At 36.4% G+C, this 21,926-nt stretch overlaps 1 protein-coding gene across 2 annotated transcripts in view; it reads right to left on the bottom strand.

Annotated features, from left to right (window-relative positions):
* Positions 1–21,926, bottom strand: part of ADAMTS20 (ADAM metallopeptidase with thrombospondin type 1 motif 20) — a 195,487-nt gene that overhangs the window by 6,433 nt on the left and 167,128 nt on the right. For both annotated transcript variants that reach the window (XM_030835354.2, XM_060306576.1), the window contains exons 32-37: positions 20,908–21,108; positions 20,071–20,200; positions 19,765–19,859; positions 19,583–19,677; positions 18,901–19,034; positions 13,105–13,196 (exon numbers count right to left, since the gene is read on the bottom strand). In XM_030835354.2, coding sequence (XP_030691214.2) covers positions 13,105–13,196; positions 18,901–19,034; positions 19,583–19,677; positions 19,765–19,859; positions 20,071–20,200; positions 20,908–21,108 — 747 coding nt within the window. The remainder of the gene's footprint in view (positions 1–13,104; positions 13,197–18,900; positions 19,035–19,582; positions 19,678–19,764; positions 19,860–20,070; positions 20,201–20,907; positions 21,109–21,926) is intronic.

Raw genomic sequence — 21,926 nt, 5'->3', positions numbered from 1 at the left:
AATCCTGGGGATTAATGTGCAATATGGTAACTATAGTTAAGTATACTGTATTGTATATTTGAAAGTTGCTAAGAGAATAGATCTTAAAAGTTCTCATCACAAGAAAGAAAATATTGTAACTATGTGAGGTGATGGATGTTAACTAAAACCATTGTGGTAATAATTTTTCAATATATACATAGTCAAATAATTATGTTGTACATCTTAAACTAATACAATGTTTAATGACAATTATATTTTAATAAAATGGAGGAAACTAAATCTGATATACACATAAATAAATGTGATGCAATGTAGAGAATTATAGGTGCCATAAGAAAGGTACTGGTACATTCCTATGGAACTTTAGAAGTAATAAATGATTGAATAATTGAATTAATTACTTATTTCAATTCCATTACTTTATTTAAGATTAAAATTTAAACCTCCTTTAACCTAATATTTAACTTGAAAAATTAGTTCAACATAGTATCAACTAAAAAATATGATTTTTTGAAGTAGTATGAAGTTTATCTCCTCTTGTACTCTCGACATTTTTTAGAAGAGGCCATCGTAAGAAGTAAAATTCTAACAGCCAAATCACAAGTGGAAGGTAAGGTGATTCAGAAGACCTAAGAATTCAACAGATTGGAATGTCTGCCCTTGAGTAATTAGCTGCATCAAAGGAAAAAGTAGTTATGGATACAAGGCAGAGGGAAAGCACAGAAATAGATGCAAGTTTTAATGTTCCACTTCTTTGATTGACTGGTTGGTTCATATGTGCCCATTATATCATTAGGTTTTACAATATTAAAGTTTGTTCCACATATTTTATTATGAATGGGATCTATAGATCTAATGCAATTCCAATAAGAGAAATGATTCTAAAATTTATATCAAAAGACAAAGAAATTAAAATAATTAAAACAAGTTTGAAAAAAAATAAATTTGAAGGACCCACACTACCTTGTTTTAACACTTATTATAATAAAGCTATCATAACCAAGACAGTGCTGTGTTGGTGAAGAGAGAGACATGTAGATAAATGGAACAGAAGACAGAGTCAGAAATAGACCCACATAAATATGTGCAATATATATATATATATATATATATATATATATATATATATTTTTGGCCTCACCACGTGGCATATGGGATCTTAGTTCCCCAACCAGAAATCGAAGCCATGCCCCTGCATTGGAAGTGTAGATTCTTAACCACTGGACCACCAGAAAAGTCCCTCCAATTGATTTTTGACAAAGGCGGAAAGGCAATTTACTGGAGAAAGCACTGTCTTTTCAACAAATGGTGTTAAGACAACTGGATGTCTGTAGGCAAAACCCTTCCAACTTCATAAAAAATTAGTTCAAAATCAGTCATAGGTCTAGATGTAAAGCATAGAACTATAAAAAAATTTTTAAGAACACATAGAAGAAAATCTTTGTAACCTGGAGTAAGTCAAAGGCTCTTAAATATGACATTAAATGTACAACCCACAAAAGAAAAAAATGATAAATTTGACTTCATTAAAATTTAAAACTTCCACTCTGTGTAAGACAATTAAGAGAAAGAAAAGATAAGGTCCAGACCAGGAGAAAAAGACTTGGAAATGTTATATACAACAAAAGACTTGTAACCAGACTATGTAAAAAACCCTCAAAACTAAACAGTAAGGAACAATAAGGAAACAAACAACCTAATTTTAAAAATGAGCAAAAGACTTGGGCATACACTTCACCAAAGAGTATATACATGGAAAATAAGCATATGAAAGATACTTAACATTATTATCCATTAGTGGAATGTAAATTAAAACTACATTGAGCTACCACAGAAGATGGGAAAACAAACAAAAAACTTGACAATACTAAGTGCTGACAAGGAAGCTAATCAACTAGAAATTTAATCTTTGCTGGTGGGAATAAAAAACGGTACAGCCACTGTATCAAACAGTTTAGCAGTTTCCTATAAAGTTAAACATACACATATCATGTGACCCTACAATCTCACTCATAGGCATTTATCCCAGAGAAATGAAAATGTACGTTCACACAAAAACCTGTATGCAAATGTGCATCTCAGCTCTATTCATAATCTCCAAAAACTATAAACAACTCATTTTCTTCCAACAAATGAACAAACTGTAGGACAGCTGTATGGCATCCATTTGATGGAATAATGCTCAGAAATAAGGAAGAAAAAAATTATTGACACATGCAAAAACACAGATGGACCTCAAAGGCATTATGTTGAGTGAAGGAAGTCAATCTCAAAAAGTTACATATTGTGTGATTCCATTTATAACACATATCTATGTCATCTCAGAAAATGCAAAACTAAAGCAACAGAAAAAAGATCAGTGTGTACCAGGAGTTAGGTGGGAGGGAGGAACTGACTCCATGGAGGAAATGTGAGGGAGCTATTCTATATTCAGATTATGGTAAAGTAACATGAATCTGTATGTATGTTAAAACTGTATACTAATAAAGGCAATTTTATTGGTTTTTTTTCACCTTAAGATGTGAATGAATATAACACCTATTTAAAGAAAAAAATTTCCAATTGACTTGCAAACAAAACCCAAGTACATGCTATATGTAATAGACACACTTGAAGTGACTCATAAAGGCCAAAACTAAAAGCATGTGCAAAAGTATATCAGGAAAATGTACATAGAGAACAGGGGTAGCAAATCCTGATAAGGTAGAATAGAATTCAAGTATGAAATCAGGAACACATGACAAAGAAGTGCTAAAAACCATAATCCACAATGAAGACGTAATATGTGAGTATTATGCATCAAATAACACAGCAACTTTTTTTCTTTTTTATCGCGGTATGCGGGCCTCTCACTGTTGTGGCCTCTCCCATTGCAGAGCACAGGCTCCGGACACGCAGGCTCAGCGGCCATGGCTCACGGGCCCAGCCGCCCCGCGGCATGTGGGATCTTCCCGGACCAGGGCACGAACCGGTGTCCCCTGCATCAGCAGGCGGACTCTCAACCACTGCGCCACCAGGGAAGCCCAAACACAGCAACTTTTATGAAACAAAACTACAGGAGATGAAAGGAGACATAGGTAGAAACATCCTAATAATAGGAAATTTTAATATATCACTTTTAATAACAAAATAGATCAAGCAGGCAAAAATAAGGAGAGAGATGATCTAAACAATATAAATAAAAGGGTAGATCTTATGCATATATATCAAACTCTGCAGTCTGATAATAAAGAATACACGTTCAAAATATGTAAAAACTGGCTCTGAATACTCAAAATGGATGCTGGCCATGATCCTCTGGCATTGGTTATTTCTCTTGCTCTCATGTAATCAACATTAATTACAAAACAGCTAAAGAGATACACATTGCGTTTTTGGTTTTTTTTTTATGGCTCTGTGAAAAGTACCGAACATTTTACTTCACTTTTGAGGTATATATATATATATATATATATTCTAAAGTCACATCACACTCCTTAACTTCATCTTATATTACAATGTGGCAAAGTTTATTTTCCCTAGAGAGTGCCATATGTGTCCATTTTCCTTCTAGCATTCACGTCCCAGGGTGCAAACAAAGAGAATATGGTTTTGAGGAATCCCAAACAACAGAATAAGTTCTTTCTGTGACATCAAACATCTGGAGAGTATTCATGCAAATCTTATATAACTTAACACAGAATCTGGTTTATATATTTGACAGAATAGCTTCAAGAATGCTGGACAGTTTGTATTTTTGGTAACAGTAACTTCAGGCACTTGAATACAGACTGAAAAAAATGGGCATACCTTTTTTTGACAGCACATACCTATGCCCAATAACATCTAATTTTGGAAATAGAGCTTTGCATTCCAGAAATGCAAACTAAGTGGAAGAGCCATCTCACCTTGACTAGCAGAGAGGAGCATTTTATTACTACACTGGGGCTACCTCTGACTTCCTCAAGGATCTTGTACAGGTTGTTGACACAGAGTGTCTGTTTCTCCAACTGTAAATTGGGGTTACCCAGTTTATAACTATGTACTTTTCTCAAGATATTGTAGGGAAAAATGGGGTTACATAAAAATTGGAGTAATGGAGTTAGAAATTACTGAAAATATGTTTTATTATTTAAAAACTTGATTGTGCTAAGATCTCTTATTCTGATTTCATGCTCATTGAGAAATATACTGTTTATAATAATTAGTTTTCTGTTAAGATATTTTCTATAAGCAAAGTTTACTAATGAGATAAAAGGAGTTTTGATTCCACTTGACAGTTATATTACTTATTTGTATATCAGTCTCCTGTGAATTTTGTTGATGTCTCATTGACCAGATTTATTCAATTCAACATGTAATGAAAAGGACCAGATTCCCAGAATGTCATGACGTTTCCGAGGTAATAGTACCTTGTAGCACACTCTTCACATCTCTAGGTGGCATTTACTTCTTTCTAATTTACTTCTTTCTAATCATATCAAGTATATGACCAGAAGGCATTGATTAGAAGGAATATGGATTGTTGGACAAAGTTGACCAGTCTTGACATGGGTTGGTCATTGGAGACTGAATAATCTCCATTTAAAAGGGTCAAAATGGAAAAGTTATTTTAAATATCCATATGTGAAAGAAAAGATTGTTTAAAGTGCTAAAAGTTTTAGAATACACATCCTTGACCTTAGAACAACTGTTCAAAGAGACATAGTGTAAGACTTCAGAAGGGGGAGTTCATCAGGAAAAGCATAGTCCTGGGAAGAGAACTAAATAAAAGATGTAGGTCAGAGAGTCACCATTTTGCAGGGAGACCAATCATCTGGTAGGCCAACATGAGCGAAGCAGGGAAGGAGAAGAATGGACATGAATAGAGCTAACCAGGCTCAAAGATTGAATGAGAACCTGAGATTCCTCTGCAAAGCTGTGTACCTTAAAAAATATAGCCAATAGAGGGAGCACATTTGGAATGGCTTTTGAGGAGACCTGTGGACTCTTTCTTCAGTGAAACAATAGAGAAAAATAGGAATAGAGGGGAACTTCCTCAACTTGATAAAGAACACTTACCAAAAATCTATAGCTAACATTACAGTTAATGGTGAAAGACTGAATGCTTTCCCCCTAAGATCAGAAGCAGTTAAAGCATGTCCACTATCACCACTCTTCAAAATAATGCTAGAAGTTCTAGACATATGTACTAGTATGATTCCACCTATATAACATCTTTGAAAAGACAAAAATTATGGAAATGAAGGCTAGATTAGTGGTTGCTAGAGGATAAAGTGAGGCTGGTGGTAGGAGGGAAGTAGTTGTCATTATAAAAGTTCTTGTGGGGCTTCCCTGATGGCGCAGTGGTTAAGAATCCACCTGCCAGTGCAGGGGATACGGATTCGATCCCTGGTCCGGGAAGATCGCACATGCCGTGGAGCAACTAAGCCCATGCGCCACAACTACTGAGCCTGCACTCTAGAGCCTGAGAGCCACAACTACTGAGCCTGCATGCCACAATTACTGAAGCCTGCGTGCCTAGAGCCCGTGCTCTGCAACAAGAGAAGCCACCACAATGAGAACCCTGTGCAACGCAATGAAGAGCAGCCCTCACTTGCTGCAACTAGAGAAAGCCCGCACACAGCAATGAACACCCAATGCAGCCAAAAATTAAATTAAATTAAATTTAAAAAAATAAAGTTCTTGTGGTGATAAAAATGTTCTGTATATTGATGTAGAAATGTCAATATCCTAGTTGTGATATTATACTATAATCATGCAAGATGTTACCATTTGGGGAAACTGGGTACATGGGATCTCTGTATTATTTCTTAGAACTACATGTCAGTCAACAGTTACCTCAAAATAAAATGTTTAATTTCAAATATAAAAAATATATAAAATACAAAATGATTTCAAGTCTCTTGAAATTGTCCTAAGGCTATACAAAAAAATGGAGAAACATTTATTCGGGAAAATCTATGAAATCTAGGTAAGAACAGTAAGCATCTGTGACATCTGAACCATGACCTGTCCTCTCTTCCCCACCTCAGCAAGATGACAGTTCTACTCTTCGTGGGTGCAGCTACGAACACAGGACTGTATTTCCCCCAGCTCTCTGCTAGGGCTAAGCTTTCTCCTAGGGTGTGTGTGGGGCAGCGGGGGTTGGGGGACACCAGCACTCCTCATCTCACCCAGCTCTGTGTTGCTGAAGCTGTCTTAGAGGCAAGAATGGCGGAGAGTCTGAAGCTCCCTTCCACCACTCAGTCCCTACTCATAGATCAGAAGATCTGCCCCAGGCATGGCAGCCCAAGAACACAAGGCCTGAGTCAGTCCCACTCAAAATCACTGGTAGGGCAGAAGTTCCATGCTGAGCAAGGCACGCCAAGAAGACCAGGGGATGTTGCCATTACCCAGAATTCTGCTTATAGATGGGGGATGTTACTCTGAAAAGTGGGTTCTACCCACTCAATCCACAGAATTGGTGCAAAGGTCCTTCCTTGGGGGAAAATCAATCTGTAAGAACAGAAAGTTCCATAGCTTTTCCTAAGGAGACTGAGCTTATTTGGGACTGAACATGGGGAAATTTAAGCCTAAAGGGCATATTGAAAATAAGATTTTAGTGGTGTGCAGTTAAGAGGAGGATGGGGGTAACTGGATGAGAGCAAGAAGCCAAATGGTAGGTCAAAGCTCAGCTTATCAGAGAAAACCAGGGAAAGAGACAGCCAAGAAGGGCTCCTCTTGAAGTCTGACCTGACCTCAAAGACTGACCTATAAGACTACCCTGGCCAAGGGGCCTGAGTTTAATTGGATCAGACCATGTAGTAATTTATGCCTCCAGGATGTTACTGAAAGAACAGAGTGATCATATACTAATTAGTGGAAGCTAAGAGCTGAGTGTGATATCAGTAGAGGCAGGCCATCTAGAAACTTCATCAAAGACAGGCCAACTAAAAACACTGTCATTCCAGGAGGATTGGGGTGACAGTGTACATGTCCAAGGCTGAGTCCTCTGAGGAGTGACATTAAAGGCTGCACACCACAGGGGAAATAGATGTCCCTGAAATAGCCCAGCCAAAGAGCTAAACAAATACATAAGCAAGCAAACAACAAATCCTAGAGGGAAGGGGAAACTTAGTATCCACAGTTGCTAAAATATCTTATCTAAAATGCCTGGTTTTCAACAAAAAATTGTGAAACATGCAAAGAAACTGGAAAGGATGACTCATATACAGGGGAAAAGGCAACAGAAACTGCCTTTGAGAGGTTTCAGATGTCAGGCTAAGCAGATAAAGACTTCAAAGTACCTATTATAAATATGCCCAAAGAACTACAGAAAACTGTGTTTAAAAAAGTAAAGGAAGGTATGATAATAATGTCTCATCAAATAGAGACTGTCAATAAAGAAATAAAAATTATATTTATAAAAAGAGCCAAAGGACAACTTCAGGAGTTTAAAAGTACAATAACCAAAATAATAAATTCACTAGAGCAGATCGATCAGTAGATTTGAGCTGGCAGAATAATCAGCAAACTTGAAAAGATATCAATAGTGATGAAACAATCTGAAAAATAGAAAAAAGAATGAAGAAAAAATGAATAAAGCCTCAGAGAAATAAAGGGACGCCATTAAGTGCACCAACATATGCATGATGGAAGTACCAAATAGAGCAGAAAATATATTTGAAGAAATAATGGCTGAAAACTGTCTAAATTTCATGAAATGCATTAACCTACACATCTAAGAAGCTCAACAGACTCCAAGTTAAGTAGACACAAAGAGATCTACATCCAGATATGTCACAGTAAAGACGCTGAAAGTCAAAAAAAAAAACAAAAAACAAAAAAACTGAAAGCATCAAGAGAAAAATGACCACATATGTGGGAATCCCAGTAAGATAAATAGCTGAGTTCTAGAAGCCAGAGGACAGTGGGATGGCATATTTAAAGTGCTGAAAAATAAAAACTGTAAAATAATTTTCTAGAAAATCAATCTCTCAAGAATGAATGCAAAATAAAGACATTCCCAGATAGACAAAACTGAGAGGATTTGTTATTAGCAGACATACTAGTTATTATTAGACATACTAAAGGAAGTTTTTCAGGCTGAAGTCAAGTGACATCAGACAATACAAAACAACCAAAGCGTACTAGTAGAGGTAATTGCAGTAATCATAAAAGACACTATAATTGCATATTTCTTTTTCTTTATTCTCTTGTTTAAAAAGCAATTATATAAACCAATATGTATGTAATTATACTACTGACCAGTATAATATAGAAATGTAGTATATTTGATAATAATGCCACAAATAAAGCAGATGGAAGCAAAGCTATTTTGCAGTAATTAAATGACAGCAGCTGATAACTCAGAACCACAGGAAGAAATGAAGAGAACCAGAAATGCTAAATAAAAAGGCTCATGTAAAAAACTCAATGAAATATAAGTTCTCTCATTTCTTATCTCTAAAAGATATAAAATTATATAAAGTAACACTATAAAAATGTATTGTGGTTTGTTACACAGGTAGGTATATGGACAACAAATATAACAAAAAAAAAAGGGAAGAAGAGGGCTTCCCTGGTGGCGCAGTGGTTGAGAGTCTGCCTGCCGATGCGGGGGACATGGGTTCGTGCCCCGGTCCAGTAAGATCCCACATGCCGTGGAGCGGCTGGGCCTGTGAGCCATGGCCGCTGAGCCTGCGCGTCCGGAGCCTGTGCTCCGCAATGGGAGAGGCCACAACAGTGAGAGGCCCATGTACTGCAAAAGAAAAAAAAAAAGGGAAGAGGAAAAAGAGTATATATAGGAGTAATGTTTCTATATGTCACTGCAATTAGGTAGTATAATTCTGGAGAAGATTCTGTAGTAGAGTTAAGATGTACATTGTAAGCCCTAGAGCAACCATTAAGAAAGCAATTTAAAATATAGTGAGAAAATTATTAAGGAAATTAAAATGTTACACTAGAAAATGTTCACTGAATAAAAAAAGCAGTAAAGAAGAGACACAAACAATACAAGACCTATAAAAACAAAAAGTAAAATGGCAAAGATAAATCCAGACATATCAGTTACAACATTAAGCAATCCAATCAAAAGGCAGAGATTCAACAAAGTACTCCCTGTAGGAGACACTTTTAGGATCCAAAAATATATAGGTTAAAAGCAAATGGGATGAAAACATATATACCATGTACTATAAGCAGCCTGAGTAGCCATTCTAATATCAGATAAATTAGACTTTAAAACAAAACAAAACAAAATGGTACTACAGATAAAGAAGAACATTTTATAATGATATAAGGGTCACTATATCAGGATATTATGACAATTACAGCATACAGTCATGTACAACAAAATCACAAGGTAAATAAATCTAATACAAAATAAACGAAACAAAAGGATTGAAGTGAGAAGCAGACAATTCAGCAATAATAGCTGCAAAGTTTCCATAGATAGAATAACTAGGCAGAAGATCAACAAGGAAATGGAAGAGTTGAACAATACTTTCAACCAACAAGGCCTGACAGACATCTACAGAACACTTCACCCAACAACAACAGAACACACATTCTTTCCAAGCACATATTGAACATTTTCCAGGACAGCCATATGCTATGTATAAAACAAGCCTCAATAAATTTTAAAAGATTGAATAATACAAAGTGTGTTTTCCAACCACAATGGAATGAAAGTAGAAATCAATAACAGAAGGAAATGTGGGAAATTCACAAATACATGGGACTTAAACACCACACTCCTAAATAACCAGTGAGTCAAATGAGACACCACAAGTGATAATAGAAAATACTTTAAGATGAATGAAAATGAATTCACAACATACCAAAACTTCAGGGATGCTGCAAAAGAAGTGCTTAAAGGAAAATTTACAGCTGCAAATGCCTATATTAAAAGAGAAAAAAGATCTCATACCAATGACCTAACCTTCCACCTAAAGCACTGAAAAAAAGGAGAGCAAATTAAATCTAAAGCAAGCAGAAGGAAAGAAATGATAATGAATAGAGTGGAGATTGATGAAACAAAGAAGAGAAAAATAACAGAGAAAATCAATAAAATCAAAAGTTGGATTTTTGAAAAGAACAAAATTGACAAACCAAGAAAAGAGAGAGGAGACTCAAAGCTCTAAAATCAGGAATCAAAGAGGGGACATGATTGTGAATCTCACAGGAATATAAAGGATTATATGGAATATTACATACAATTACATGCCAACCAATTAGATAACTTTGGTGAAATAGACAAATTCCTAAAAGCAAAAACAAAAAACATAAGCTTACCAAAACAGACTCAAGAAGAACTAGGAAATCTGAAAAGATCTACAGTAAGTAAAGAGACTGAATTAGTAAATAAAACAACTTTCACAAAGAAAAGCCTGAGCTCAGATGGCTTTGCTGGTGAATCCTACCAAACATTAATTTTTCACAAACTCTTCCGAAAAAGTAGAAGAGGAGGGACCACTTCCCAATTTATTCTATGGAGCCAGTACTTCCCTGACACCAAAACCAGAAAAAGACATCACAAAAAAAGAAAATAATAGGCCAATATCTCTTCTGAATACAGAGGAAAATCTAGCAACATATAAAAAGGATTAGACCTCATGACCAAGTGGGATTTCCCCAGGAATGCAAGATTGTTTCAACATACAAAAATCAATCAGTGGGCTTCCCTGGTGGCGCAGTGGTTGAGAGTCCGCCTGCCGATGCAAGGGACGCGGGTTCATGCCCCGGTCCAGGAGGATCCCACATGCCGCGGAGCGGCTGGGCCTGTGAGCCATGGCCTCTGAGCCTGCGCGTCCGGAGCCTGTGCTCCGCAACGGGAGAGGCCACAATGGTGAGAGGCCCGCGTAACGCAAAAAAAAAAAAAAAAAAAAAAATCAAGCTGTGTGATACACCATATCACAACGGTAACGGACAAGAACCACAGGATCATCACAACAGATGCAGAAGGAGCATTTGACAAAATCCAACAGTCATGATAACACCACTTCAATTAGGAAAAGAAGGGCACTTCCTCAATCTAATCAAAGGCATCTACAAAACTCATAGCTAACACACTCAATGATGAAGGACTGAATGCTTTCCCTCTGAAATCAAGAATAGGACAAGGATGTCCACTCTTGTCACTTCTACTCAACACTATCCTGGAAGTTTTAGCTAGTGTAATGAGGCAAGGTAAAGAAATAAAAGGCAACCAGATTGCAAAGGAAGAAGTAAAATTATTTGTGCGTGACATTACTATGTATATAGAATATCCCGGGGAATCCAATAAAAAACTATTACAACTAATAAATGAATTCAGCAAGGTTGCAGAATACAAGATCAATTTACAAAAATATTGGCAAAAATTAGTGATTTATTGAGGCCTCGGATTTTTTTTTGGGGGGGTGGTCTCTTTATTGGGCAATTCTCCTTGTCAAAAGTCTTCTTTATCTTGAGCTGGAATCTGCCCTATTAATGTCTCCTTGAGTAACACATACTGAAGTCACTCCTCTTTCATGGAGCTCCTTACATATTTAATAGTAGTTATCATAACCTCCCACCATTTTCCTGGCTACCTTCTTCATTTTCCTAACATAATGAAATTTAAACCTTCCTTTTTTTCCTGATTGTCACCTTCTACTCCTAGATAGATTAAAAATTTATCTTTCCCAGACAGAAATTTTTTTTTTTCGGTACGCGGGCCATATAATATTATAGATATGATAGATATTGGATGGATAAATAGATGAGAAAGAATGAATGGACACATTTTCCAATTTGGTAGTTTTAATTTCTAAATCAAGTCCAACCATGGGCTGAACAATCCTGAGGCATCTCCAATGCAGTGGCAGAGAAGCAAAGTATCAGGCAGGAACTAAAACCCCTTAATAGGATTTGCCCTGAAGACCTGGCATTTCATAAAGCAACAAAGTAAAGGCATTCTACCCTCTGCTCAAGTGGAGCACAGACAATATGTTTCCAATGCATCATATGAATCATAATGTCTTTGTTGTTCTTTAGCCTTAATTTAATTGTAAAGAAATGTGGTATCACATTTTGTTCCGTGAAGAGGAAAATAATCCTTGTATTATGCCAGCCAATAAAAATAACTCAATATGAAAAAAAAAGAAAAAGAAAAAAGAAATTACTACTTGATCTACACTAGTTATATTGAACTCATGGTGGTTGAATAAAACACCTAGGTCTTTTTATATGACATTGCCAGGTTCTACTTGCATTTATGGACCTAAGATTTATATATTTATTCCAGTTAACTTTTTTCATATTCATTTCAGCCTGTAGTTCTAGTGTCTTTTGAACTCCTTTAAGTGTCCTTCTCTAATACAGAAAATGCCCTCTCTTTTTAGCATAAGCATACTTTCTATGTCATAGGATGAAAACTGTGAATGAGAAATTCTTAGAAGAGAGGGCTATGGCAAACCCTTTAGCTAGTTCTCTTCAAAATGAAATGATTATTATAATTACTATCTCCTGGGCAGGATTTTTCATTAATCTATAAATCTACCTAATAATGGTATATTCACCTAGCTTATGTCTCTGTATCTTATCATAAAAAATGTTATTCACACAGAATTTATAAAATCCTATGTTAAAAAAATGAGACAGCAAATCTCTTCTAGGAAGCACACTTTGTACTGGAAAGCTCAAAAATGACATAAAAGGGTGTGCAAAGAGAACTCTGCAAAAGAAAGGATAAAAACAAGAATAAATACATGGAAATGTATTATTTCACAGTAATAGAAAGTTATTCTGAGAATGTTACAGGCCCAAACAGCTAATATAACTGTTGTTAGCAGCAGTGTATGAAAGTCACATGTTTGTGATCCATTCCTTTACCTTGTAACTTATGTCCATTCATTTCTATGGACTAAGTCAAAAGATTGACAGTGATAAAGCATCATGGAAGGAGAAACAGGATCTAAACAATTTAAAATTCTTATTATTACACCCTTCACACAAACCTGGTACTGGTAAAGATGCTTTTCCTCCAAAGTTTATCTATAACCTTTGAAATGAATTTCATGTCAGAAGTTTGCATTTTCTAGTTACTTATGTTTCTTGCAGTATTTTGGTCAAGAAAGTGAATGAAGAGAAACAGTATTAACTTTAGTCAGTGAGAAAAAATACTCAACTATGAAATACCTGTGGGCATCTGGCTGCACTATAGCAATCTCCAGCTGTGGCAAATGGAACTGCGTTTCCAAATACTGTCTGGGCAAAAAGAAGGTCTGTAGCTAGAAAATAATAAATGAAATTCTTTAGCACTGAGACATTGTATGTTTTCACATCTTCATTGCAAAACATGCAGTCTTCATATTACATTCTTAAATACATTCATATAACTAATCCAAAATTTTAAGCAAAAATGTTGCACAATTGTAGTACATAATATAGATCAGGCTCTCAAATATTTATTTAATATAAAAATGTTCACCTCATAAATTGCTCTAAAATATGACAGGGACATCTGTAACTAATCCATATGTTTTAAAAGCTAAATAAATGCTCTATCATATTTTACATCATAGTGAATATCTAAAATAGATAAAGTGGCATAAGGAGCAAAATTACAGAGGAAAAAACATTAGTTAAAGATAAATTATGATAAAGCAACATATACGTACTTATAGAGAGTATGCATATCAATTCATTTAGAGAATTCAAAAACATGAAGGTAAAAAGTGTGCCATTTTCTTTGATTTCTTCTATTATTATTTCATTCTTTCTAATCTTACTTTTGCTATTGTTATTAGCAAAATTTCTTGACTGGCAACAATGCTGGGGATTCCATATAAAGTATCAGAAAGAAAGAGTCATTGGCTCAAAAATAGGTTGGGAGGAACCCTAAAGGTTAGCTGGTACAATCACTTATTCATGCTTGAATCACTTAAATAACATCCCAACTAATGCTCATGCAGTCGGTGGCTCTCACCTCTGCTAATGTTGTTTCAAATATCTTTCAGGAGGACTGCAAGATCACTGCATGCCCTCATGATGACACCAGCCCCCCTAGAGGCAATCCCCAAAGGTAACATTTCTGGAAATATTTGTCATATCTCCAAGGGCAGCTTCCAAAGCCAGCAGGCCTTCTATGGTGTGCCAGAGTCAGCTTGTACCAAATCATGAGAACCAATTGTGTGTGCCTCTTCCCAACTCCATGCATAATGAGCTCATGTTGGTAGCTTAAAATTGGCCATGGTGGGAATATATACCCCATGGAAACTGGCAAAACCTACAAATCAAACTTTTTTTTTCCTGATTGTTAAGAGCTGGTTGTTAAACATTTATCCGCACATCACTGCTTATGCATGGTACTTAGGGTTAGGCTGGGCAAACTGACACAGTTTTCAAATTAGCCTTTGCTATTATCTCCTCCATCATTCCCTGGATAACCCACAGACAGCTCTCGCTTAACATGTCCAAAGCTAAATGCATTATCTTTTTCTCCAAACATATTCCCCCTGCTATATTTCTCATCTCATTGAACTATATCAGCATCTACCCAGTTATTTTGGAACTCTTTCTAAATATTCCATGCCACAAATCCCCATATTCCATCTGTTGGAAAATCATAGAGTGTACCTCTTTAATATTTCTCTCAGGTTCTCTCTTCTGAACCAAGTCCCTAATTTAGGTCCTTATCACCTTCTATCTGAACTATTATATTAGCTTCCTAAATATCTTCATGGATACAATTTGTTCTCTCTCCAACTGAGCCTGTTCCCTCCCCTGTTTATACTTTTACCCCAAAGGTCCCCATAACTTAAAAGATAAATTCAGTTGTATAGTTTAGTACACGTTGTTCTTCATGATCTGCTTTCTGAGAACTTCTCTAATAAGCGGTTATCCCCCAACCTCCATTCAATTTATGCTTAGACAAAACTAGACTATTCCTTATTCTCTAGTGGAACCAAAATGCTTCACCATTTCATGCTGTGTTCATGATGTCTCCTGCTGAAACTCCTTCTCCTCACTTTGGTTAATTCAAATTTGTCTTCAAGATTTCCTTAAGATAGTTTCTTGAGGAAAGTTGACTTCTATTCAGCAAATATTTCTTTAGAACCTATTGCGTATTGGGCATTATTATAAGTACTGTAAGAGCACAATAGTGGATGACATAGGGGCCGATGGAACCTGAGTGCTACCAGAGAGAAACAAGTAATAGAGTAGATACTATCATATGTTGTAGGTGATCAATGCTATAGAAAAAAAAAAAAAATAAAGCAGGAAAAGAATGAGAAGAAAGGGAGTTTTGGAGTGGAGAGGGTCCAGGATGAACTTATTGGGAAGGTGTATTTAAGCAGAGACCAGGAAGAAACTGAGGGGTAAACCCGACAGACAATCATTCTAGGCAGATAGAACAGAAAGTGCAAAGGCCTTAAGGAGGGGTGGAGGGCATGCTTGATGTATTCAAGAGACAGCAAAGGGACAAATGTGTCTGAACCAGATCGTGCAAGGGAGGAGTGTGGAGGGAAGGAGCAGAAAGGTAATGGAGGTGGGAAGGTCTTATTGAGTTTTATTGACCATCGGCAGGATTTTTAATTCTGTTATGAGTTAGATGGGAGATGTTTGGAGAGTTTTGAGCAGACGTTGGGGTTATTAAAAAGATGAAATGAGATAATGTATAAGACAAGACATGGCTTATGTTTTAAGGGATCACTCTGGATTCTCTATTGAGAAGAGAATCTAGGTCAGGAGTTGGGGAAAAGGTGAAAAGGAACCTGAGTGCTACCAGAATAAACAGGAATACCAGTCAGTAAGCATAAGAATCCAGGTGAAAAAAATGATATGGACTTGGCCCACGGTTATAGCAAATGAGATAATGGCAAAGTGGGATTTTGCATGTGTCTGAGCTCAAGCTGCCCTAACAAACTATCACAGACTTGGGGGCTTAAACAAAAGAAGTGCAGATGCAAACACGGTCAAGTTCTGGTGAGAGCCCCCCTTCCTGGCTTGGAGATCGTCTTCTTGCTGTGTTCTCACATGGCAGAGAAAGAGAGTCCTGGTGTCTTTTCCTCTTTTTTTTATAAGGGCATTCATCTTACAATTATGGCCCCACCCTCATGAACTAATCTAGACCTAATTATCTCCCCAGGACCAAGCACTGTCACATTGGGGATTAGGGCTTCATCATATGAATTATGCAGGACACAATACAGTGCACAGCAGCATGTATGTTAATGATTCACCTGACAGAATTTGATGATGGATGGCACGTAGGTGTGAGATAAAGGGAGGAGTTAAAGACATTGCTATGTTTTAGCAAGAGTAACTAGAAGTTGATAGTTGCCATTTACTGAAATGGTAAAAATTTGGGTAGAAGGACTGGTTCCTTTGTAGAGTTGTGAATGGACCTAGAGTCTGTCATACAGAGTGAAGTAAGTCAGAAAGAGAAAAACAAATATCATATATTAATGCATATATGTAGAATCTAGAAAAAGGGTACAGATGAACCTATTTCCAGGGCAGCAATAGAGATGCAGAATGAACATGTGGATGCAGTGGGGGAAGGGGAGGGTGGGACAAACGGTGGGGTTAGGAATGACATATATGCACTACCATGTGTAAAATAGATAGCTAGTGGGAACCTGCTATAAAGCACAGGAAGCTCAGCTCAGTGCTCTGTGATAACCTAGATGGGTGGGATGGGGCGGTGGGAGGGAGGTCCAAGAGGGAGGGGCATAGGTATACATATCGCTGATTCACTTCATTGTACAGCAGAAACTAACACAACATGGCAAAGCAATTATACTCCAATTAAAAAAAAAAGAAAGTTCAGTCTTGGATACATTGTCAGACACATATTAGATTTCATGTGGATATGCGGAGTAGGGAGTTGAATCTTGGAATTCAGGGAAGCAGTCTGAATTAGAGATATACATTTGGGACTGTCATTTAATAGATGGTATTTGAAATCTATAAGTTGAAAGAGATCCTTAAGGGAATGACTGAGTCCTGAAGTTCTTCAATACTCAGTGTTGTATAAAATGAAGAGTAACTAGCCAAGTTGAGAAACAGTGAGAAAGATGGGAGAAAGAGTGACCAAGACAGGAGCCAAATGATGAGAGTGAGAAGTCCTGGAAACCAAAGACTGCTGATGGATCAAATGAAATGAAAATCAAGAATTTGGCATTGGAGTTAAAGAAATGGAAGAAGAATTGGTGATGTAAGAGAAAAAGGAAAGTTTGCTGAAATAACGGTCCTGAGTTGGTACAAAGCAAGGAGCTCAGAGTACAAGTAGAAGGGGTTGCCTCAGATGGCAGCAGAAATAGTTCATCCACAGTGACCAGGAGAGAAGGCAAAGTCTATAGGTCAAGGTTTAGGTCATCAGCAATGAGTGACTGGAGTGGAGGTATTAGAAAATTTTGAAGTTTGAAGCCAGAGGAGAAGCTGTGAGTCAGACGTTGAGAAGAGTTGGGGAGGAATGAATCAGGGTCTGTGCAATCTCAGGAGTCATGCATTTAAAGTAAGATCAGTCAGGAGGGCTGTGTATTACTTGCCACATGCAAGATTCATGGTGCAAGTGCAGAGTAGGTGAAAGGTTTAATTTAATCAAGACTGGGGTTTTGGCACACAAGCATGAGGAAGGAAAAGAGAAAGCAAGTGGAAAATGTATACATTTAACATTGTATCTTCAGAGCCCAGTCCAATGCCTGGCAAAATGGCAGGTTTGATAAATTAATGAAAGATAAAAGCTTGCTAAACAGCAAATAAGTTCCCAAATGCCCATTATGTACTCAGCAATGCTGACACAACATATATTATTAAATAATAACCATTGTTTATAGAACACCTACTACTCGCAAGGCATTTACTAGATATGTTACAAGTATTATCTCTTAATCCTAACCGAAAAAAAAAAAAAAGGAAAGAAAGCAGAAAAAAAGAAAGAAAAAAACCTGAGAGCCAGCCAGAGACTGGTAACTGGATGCAGAGAATTTACACCCAGCAATCTAACTCCAGAGTCTATGATCATAATCAAAGCATTATAACACTTCCCCACTGCAGTAATTGTGGGTGTTCAGTAAATGGTAGCCACTATTACTGACAATAATAGTTCACCATCATATGACTGATTTAGAAATTATGTATTCATGCATTCACTGTCCCAACAAACATTGTTTTGTTTCTATTTGTGGTTTAGGTACTGTGCTAGGCACTGGTGATTCAATTGTGATTTAGAGTTTCTGCTTCTGAAATGAACTTCTTTGCATTTTCATGTCACTATGTAATTTTCAGGAGGGCAGACTGTCTGATGCTCAGTGTATGTTAGGTTTCATAAAGTATATTTACTTTAACTTGACTGTACTATAAATTACTTCCTAGAAAGGCAGCAGGTCCATAATCTGGGATCTGTGAGTGGGACTTTATCTCCCTGCAATGCCAGTTACTAACTGTATGAATTGGGCCAATCACTTAATTCTATAAGTGCATCTTAATTTCATCACTTGCAACAATGTGATGAAATTTTGCCTTATCTAGTATAGGGTTGTTAAAAAGATCAAATGAGATAAAGTATAAGAAAATACTAGACAAACTGTCACCTGAAGCTAATGTTAATTATTACTTTAAGCCCTTGTAAAAAAGCTTATACAACTACACTGAGGATATTAACTTCCTTATTTTTAATGTAATTGAGGATTTTAAGGTAGATTGTTATATCTTGGAAGGGCAGGATCTTTACTGTGACAGTATCCTTACTATCTTTACTAATGACAGTGTCATTACCACTACATTTTTATTAAGGGTTCCCATGGTTTGTATCATTGCACTGGAACTATGTAGCTAATAACTTTTTAAAAAGAATTCTAAGTAATTATTGTACAATGCTAGGCCCTTCTCTATACCCTAGCTACCACATATACCATATAGTATATTGTTACACTTGCATTAGCAAACAGGTACTTTTCATTTTACAAATAGAGATTCAGCACTTACTTTTAATTTGCATGGAATTAAGATCAATTCTTATTTTGCTGAAAACAGTGTGTCCAGCAGCCAAGTAGTCATTTTTACACTCACAGTCTTGCCTCCTGCTTCCATTAAAAGGACATTCATATGGATTTTGCAGTCTGTAACAACATTAAAATATTTTAGTATTAGATATCATTATTAGATCATAATGCAGATAAATGGTAAACTTTGGAAGTGGGAAGGTAAAAGACACACTCTTCAATATTTTAGGGTCAACAGGTTAAATGTGAAAGAAATGAAAATCACTCAACAAGTTAAATGTCAAAGAAATACAAAATGATCAATGGGAAATTCAAGACCAGTTTGTGGAAAAATAATTCAGCTGTAGTTCTCCTAGCTTTTATTACTGGAATTAATTTGATTTCTATGAAAATACACTCAGGTCTTAAATTCTTCCCTCCTCTGTTGTCTCACTGCTCACCCATAGTATCTTTCTTAGTCAGTCTCTCTGTGAGTACATGTTAATGCTCAAATCTTTATTATTGACCAGGCATGGACAACATCTGGCTTAGGTCATAATATATCTACCTGTTTCTAAATTACTTGTCACACTGGGAGCTATTCAAGTACCACTCTGAACTCTGGAACTTCTAATTCTCTTGAAGGACTATGAAAATGCTCAGATAAGGCAAAACACAGCATATACCTAAAGCCATACACTTCAGAAAAGTTGTCTTCTTCACCTTTGACCAATGATATATATTCCTTGGGGTTCTGCAAGTGCATGCCAGCACAATAGATCTAAAGAGAAAATGCAAAGATCTAGAAAAGATTTTTTCAAAGTCAACAGTCAATGCTAAAATCAAACAGGAGCTGTCTTCATAATACCTTTATTATTCTTCCTTTAATGTTAAGGTAATAGTCACCATCTTTGGTAATGTTGTTTTTCACTTGGATTTCTTTACAGCTGGTAAATGTTTTACCTTCAAGGACAAGTGAGTACAACTTATCAACAATGAACAAATTACAGACACAACATGAATTTAACTCAATTACACCAATATTGTTATATTCTGAAAAAAACAGACCTTTCATTTTGTGGAGTGTATGACTACTCTAAATATTTATTTTCAGATTTTAATTAAAACTCCTGAGGAGCACTTAGGTTCTAGATTTTTGAAGTCTAGTACTTACAGTCATGGACATAACATTTCTTTTGAGCATCTGGTTTTAAACTCTTTAAACATAAGTCACTGGACCAACCATTGTCAGCTATGCATTCCACTCTTCTCTCCATTACCCCAACTCCACAAGTCACAGAGCACTGTGAACAGAGTAAAATTTGAAGGTAAAGTATATAATGGATAATAAGGCCAGTAAATACATATCTCCTCCTTTCAAGCTAGGTCCTTTTGGAACAAACTGATGATCAATAATGGCTAGAATTTCTGCAGACACAAAAATATCCTGGAGGCTAGAGAGTCACAGGTGGGGCTAATCCTTAAGAAACTCAATCTATTCTTTCTCAGTTACTGGCTCCTTTCCATTTATTTTGTATCGTTAGCTCAGCAGTATATTGTTAATACCTGATAAATATTAATTAATGATGGTTATTCAGACTACTGAGTTTTTACTCATTGTTGTATGCTGTTTGCAAAGCAATATTTACTTGCTTTCTATCAATGAAATTGGAAATGGAATATGGTGCCAATAACCTGTATTACTCATACATTAGATTTATTTACTTTTTCACTTAACCAATAAGTATTGCTTAAGCATCTACTCAAAATGCAAGCCACTGTGCCAGGTGCTCTGAGGAAAAGAAACAAGTATTAATTATGGTCCCTGCTTAAGGCAGGTTATAGCAAACTTAGAAAAAGAGATGATAACTGATAAATAACTGGTAAAGTGATTGTTAGACAATAGGGGTATGAGACAACTCTGATATCTAGTTAGAAGTGCAGAATAGTAGGCATCCCACAACTAGAAAGTCTCATTCAGAAGATTTTAAATTCATAATTATAAACTGACCTTGCTCCATTTTCCAACTTTCCAAGTGGCCATATGCAAACAGGTTCTAAAATTGCATTTGTAAACCTGAGGGGAAGGCAGCACAGGGCATTCTTGATAGTCTATAGGCCACAGCTCATGAAGCTTATATTTCTCAGTAGATCGGATCCCAATGCAATATGAAATCCTTTGTCGGTAACTAAATCCACAGTTACCTGCACACTGAAAAATACAATGTTACGAAGGGAGAAGAAGATGCTCTTAAACTTAACCAGGGTTAAGCACCACTACTTTCCAGGTGCTTAATATATACTATGTTATGGTATCCCCACAACAATCCTATTATTAGCCTCATTTACAGATGGGTAAACAAATGTTCAGAGGTATTAGGCAACTTTCACAGAGTTGTACCAGGATGGAAAGGATCCAGATGCAGGATAGATTGTCTATATTCAGTGCCTATGTTTTTTCTGTTTGTTCCTTTGTTTGTTTTCTGTTTTCTTGGTCACACTACAAAGAATAGCTTAACTGAATGAAAATTTATCTCCTGATAAGCAGAGCTTTGGAGAAATGAAACATATCAAGCATTCTTACCTGAAATAAAGGACATTTATTAGTCTTAATGTACTTGTAACTCTATATAAGTTTAGCATATATTTATCTCTATACATAAAATGTGATGTGTACTACCATTTGACTAGAATAGGTAAGTGATTTAGATATAAATTAACGATCCAGAGAAAAGAATGGGCAAATAGATTTCTGACTCCAACAAAAAGGAGTAACAAGGAATAGAGTTACCATCTGACCTAAAACAAAAAAAACACTTGAACAAAATATGTATTGATTAAACAATGGCTCTTAAGACACTGGACATTAGGCAATAAAGGACAGTGATTCCCTGGGAGACGGAAACAAACAAAGTGACCCTATAATTGCTCCAGCTTAATGTCTTGAGAGAGTTTCCAGGTTTTGGAACAAGGAAAGGGATCCCAAGGGGACAGCAGAGTTCTGACCAGTGCAAACATGTGAGGACTCCA

The sequence above is a fragment of the Globicephala melas genome, chromosome 10 (assembly GCF_963455315.2).
Source record: "Globicephala melas chromosome 10, mGloMel1.2, whole genome shotgun sequence".
Lineage (NCBI taxonomy): Eukaryota > Metazoa > Chordata > Mammalia > Artiodactyla > Delphinidae > Globicephala > Globicephala melas.
Note: the sequence above shows the minus strand (reverse complement) of the source record. Positions and strands in the feature narration are given on the sequence as shown.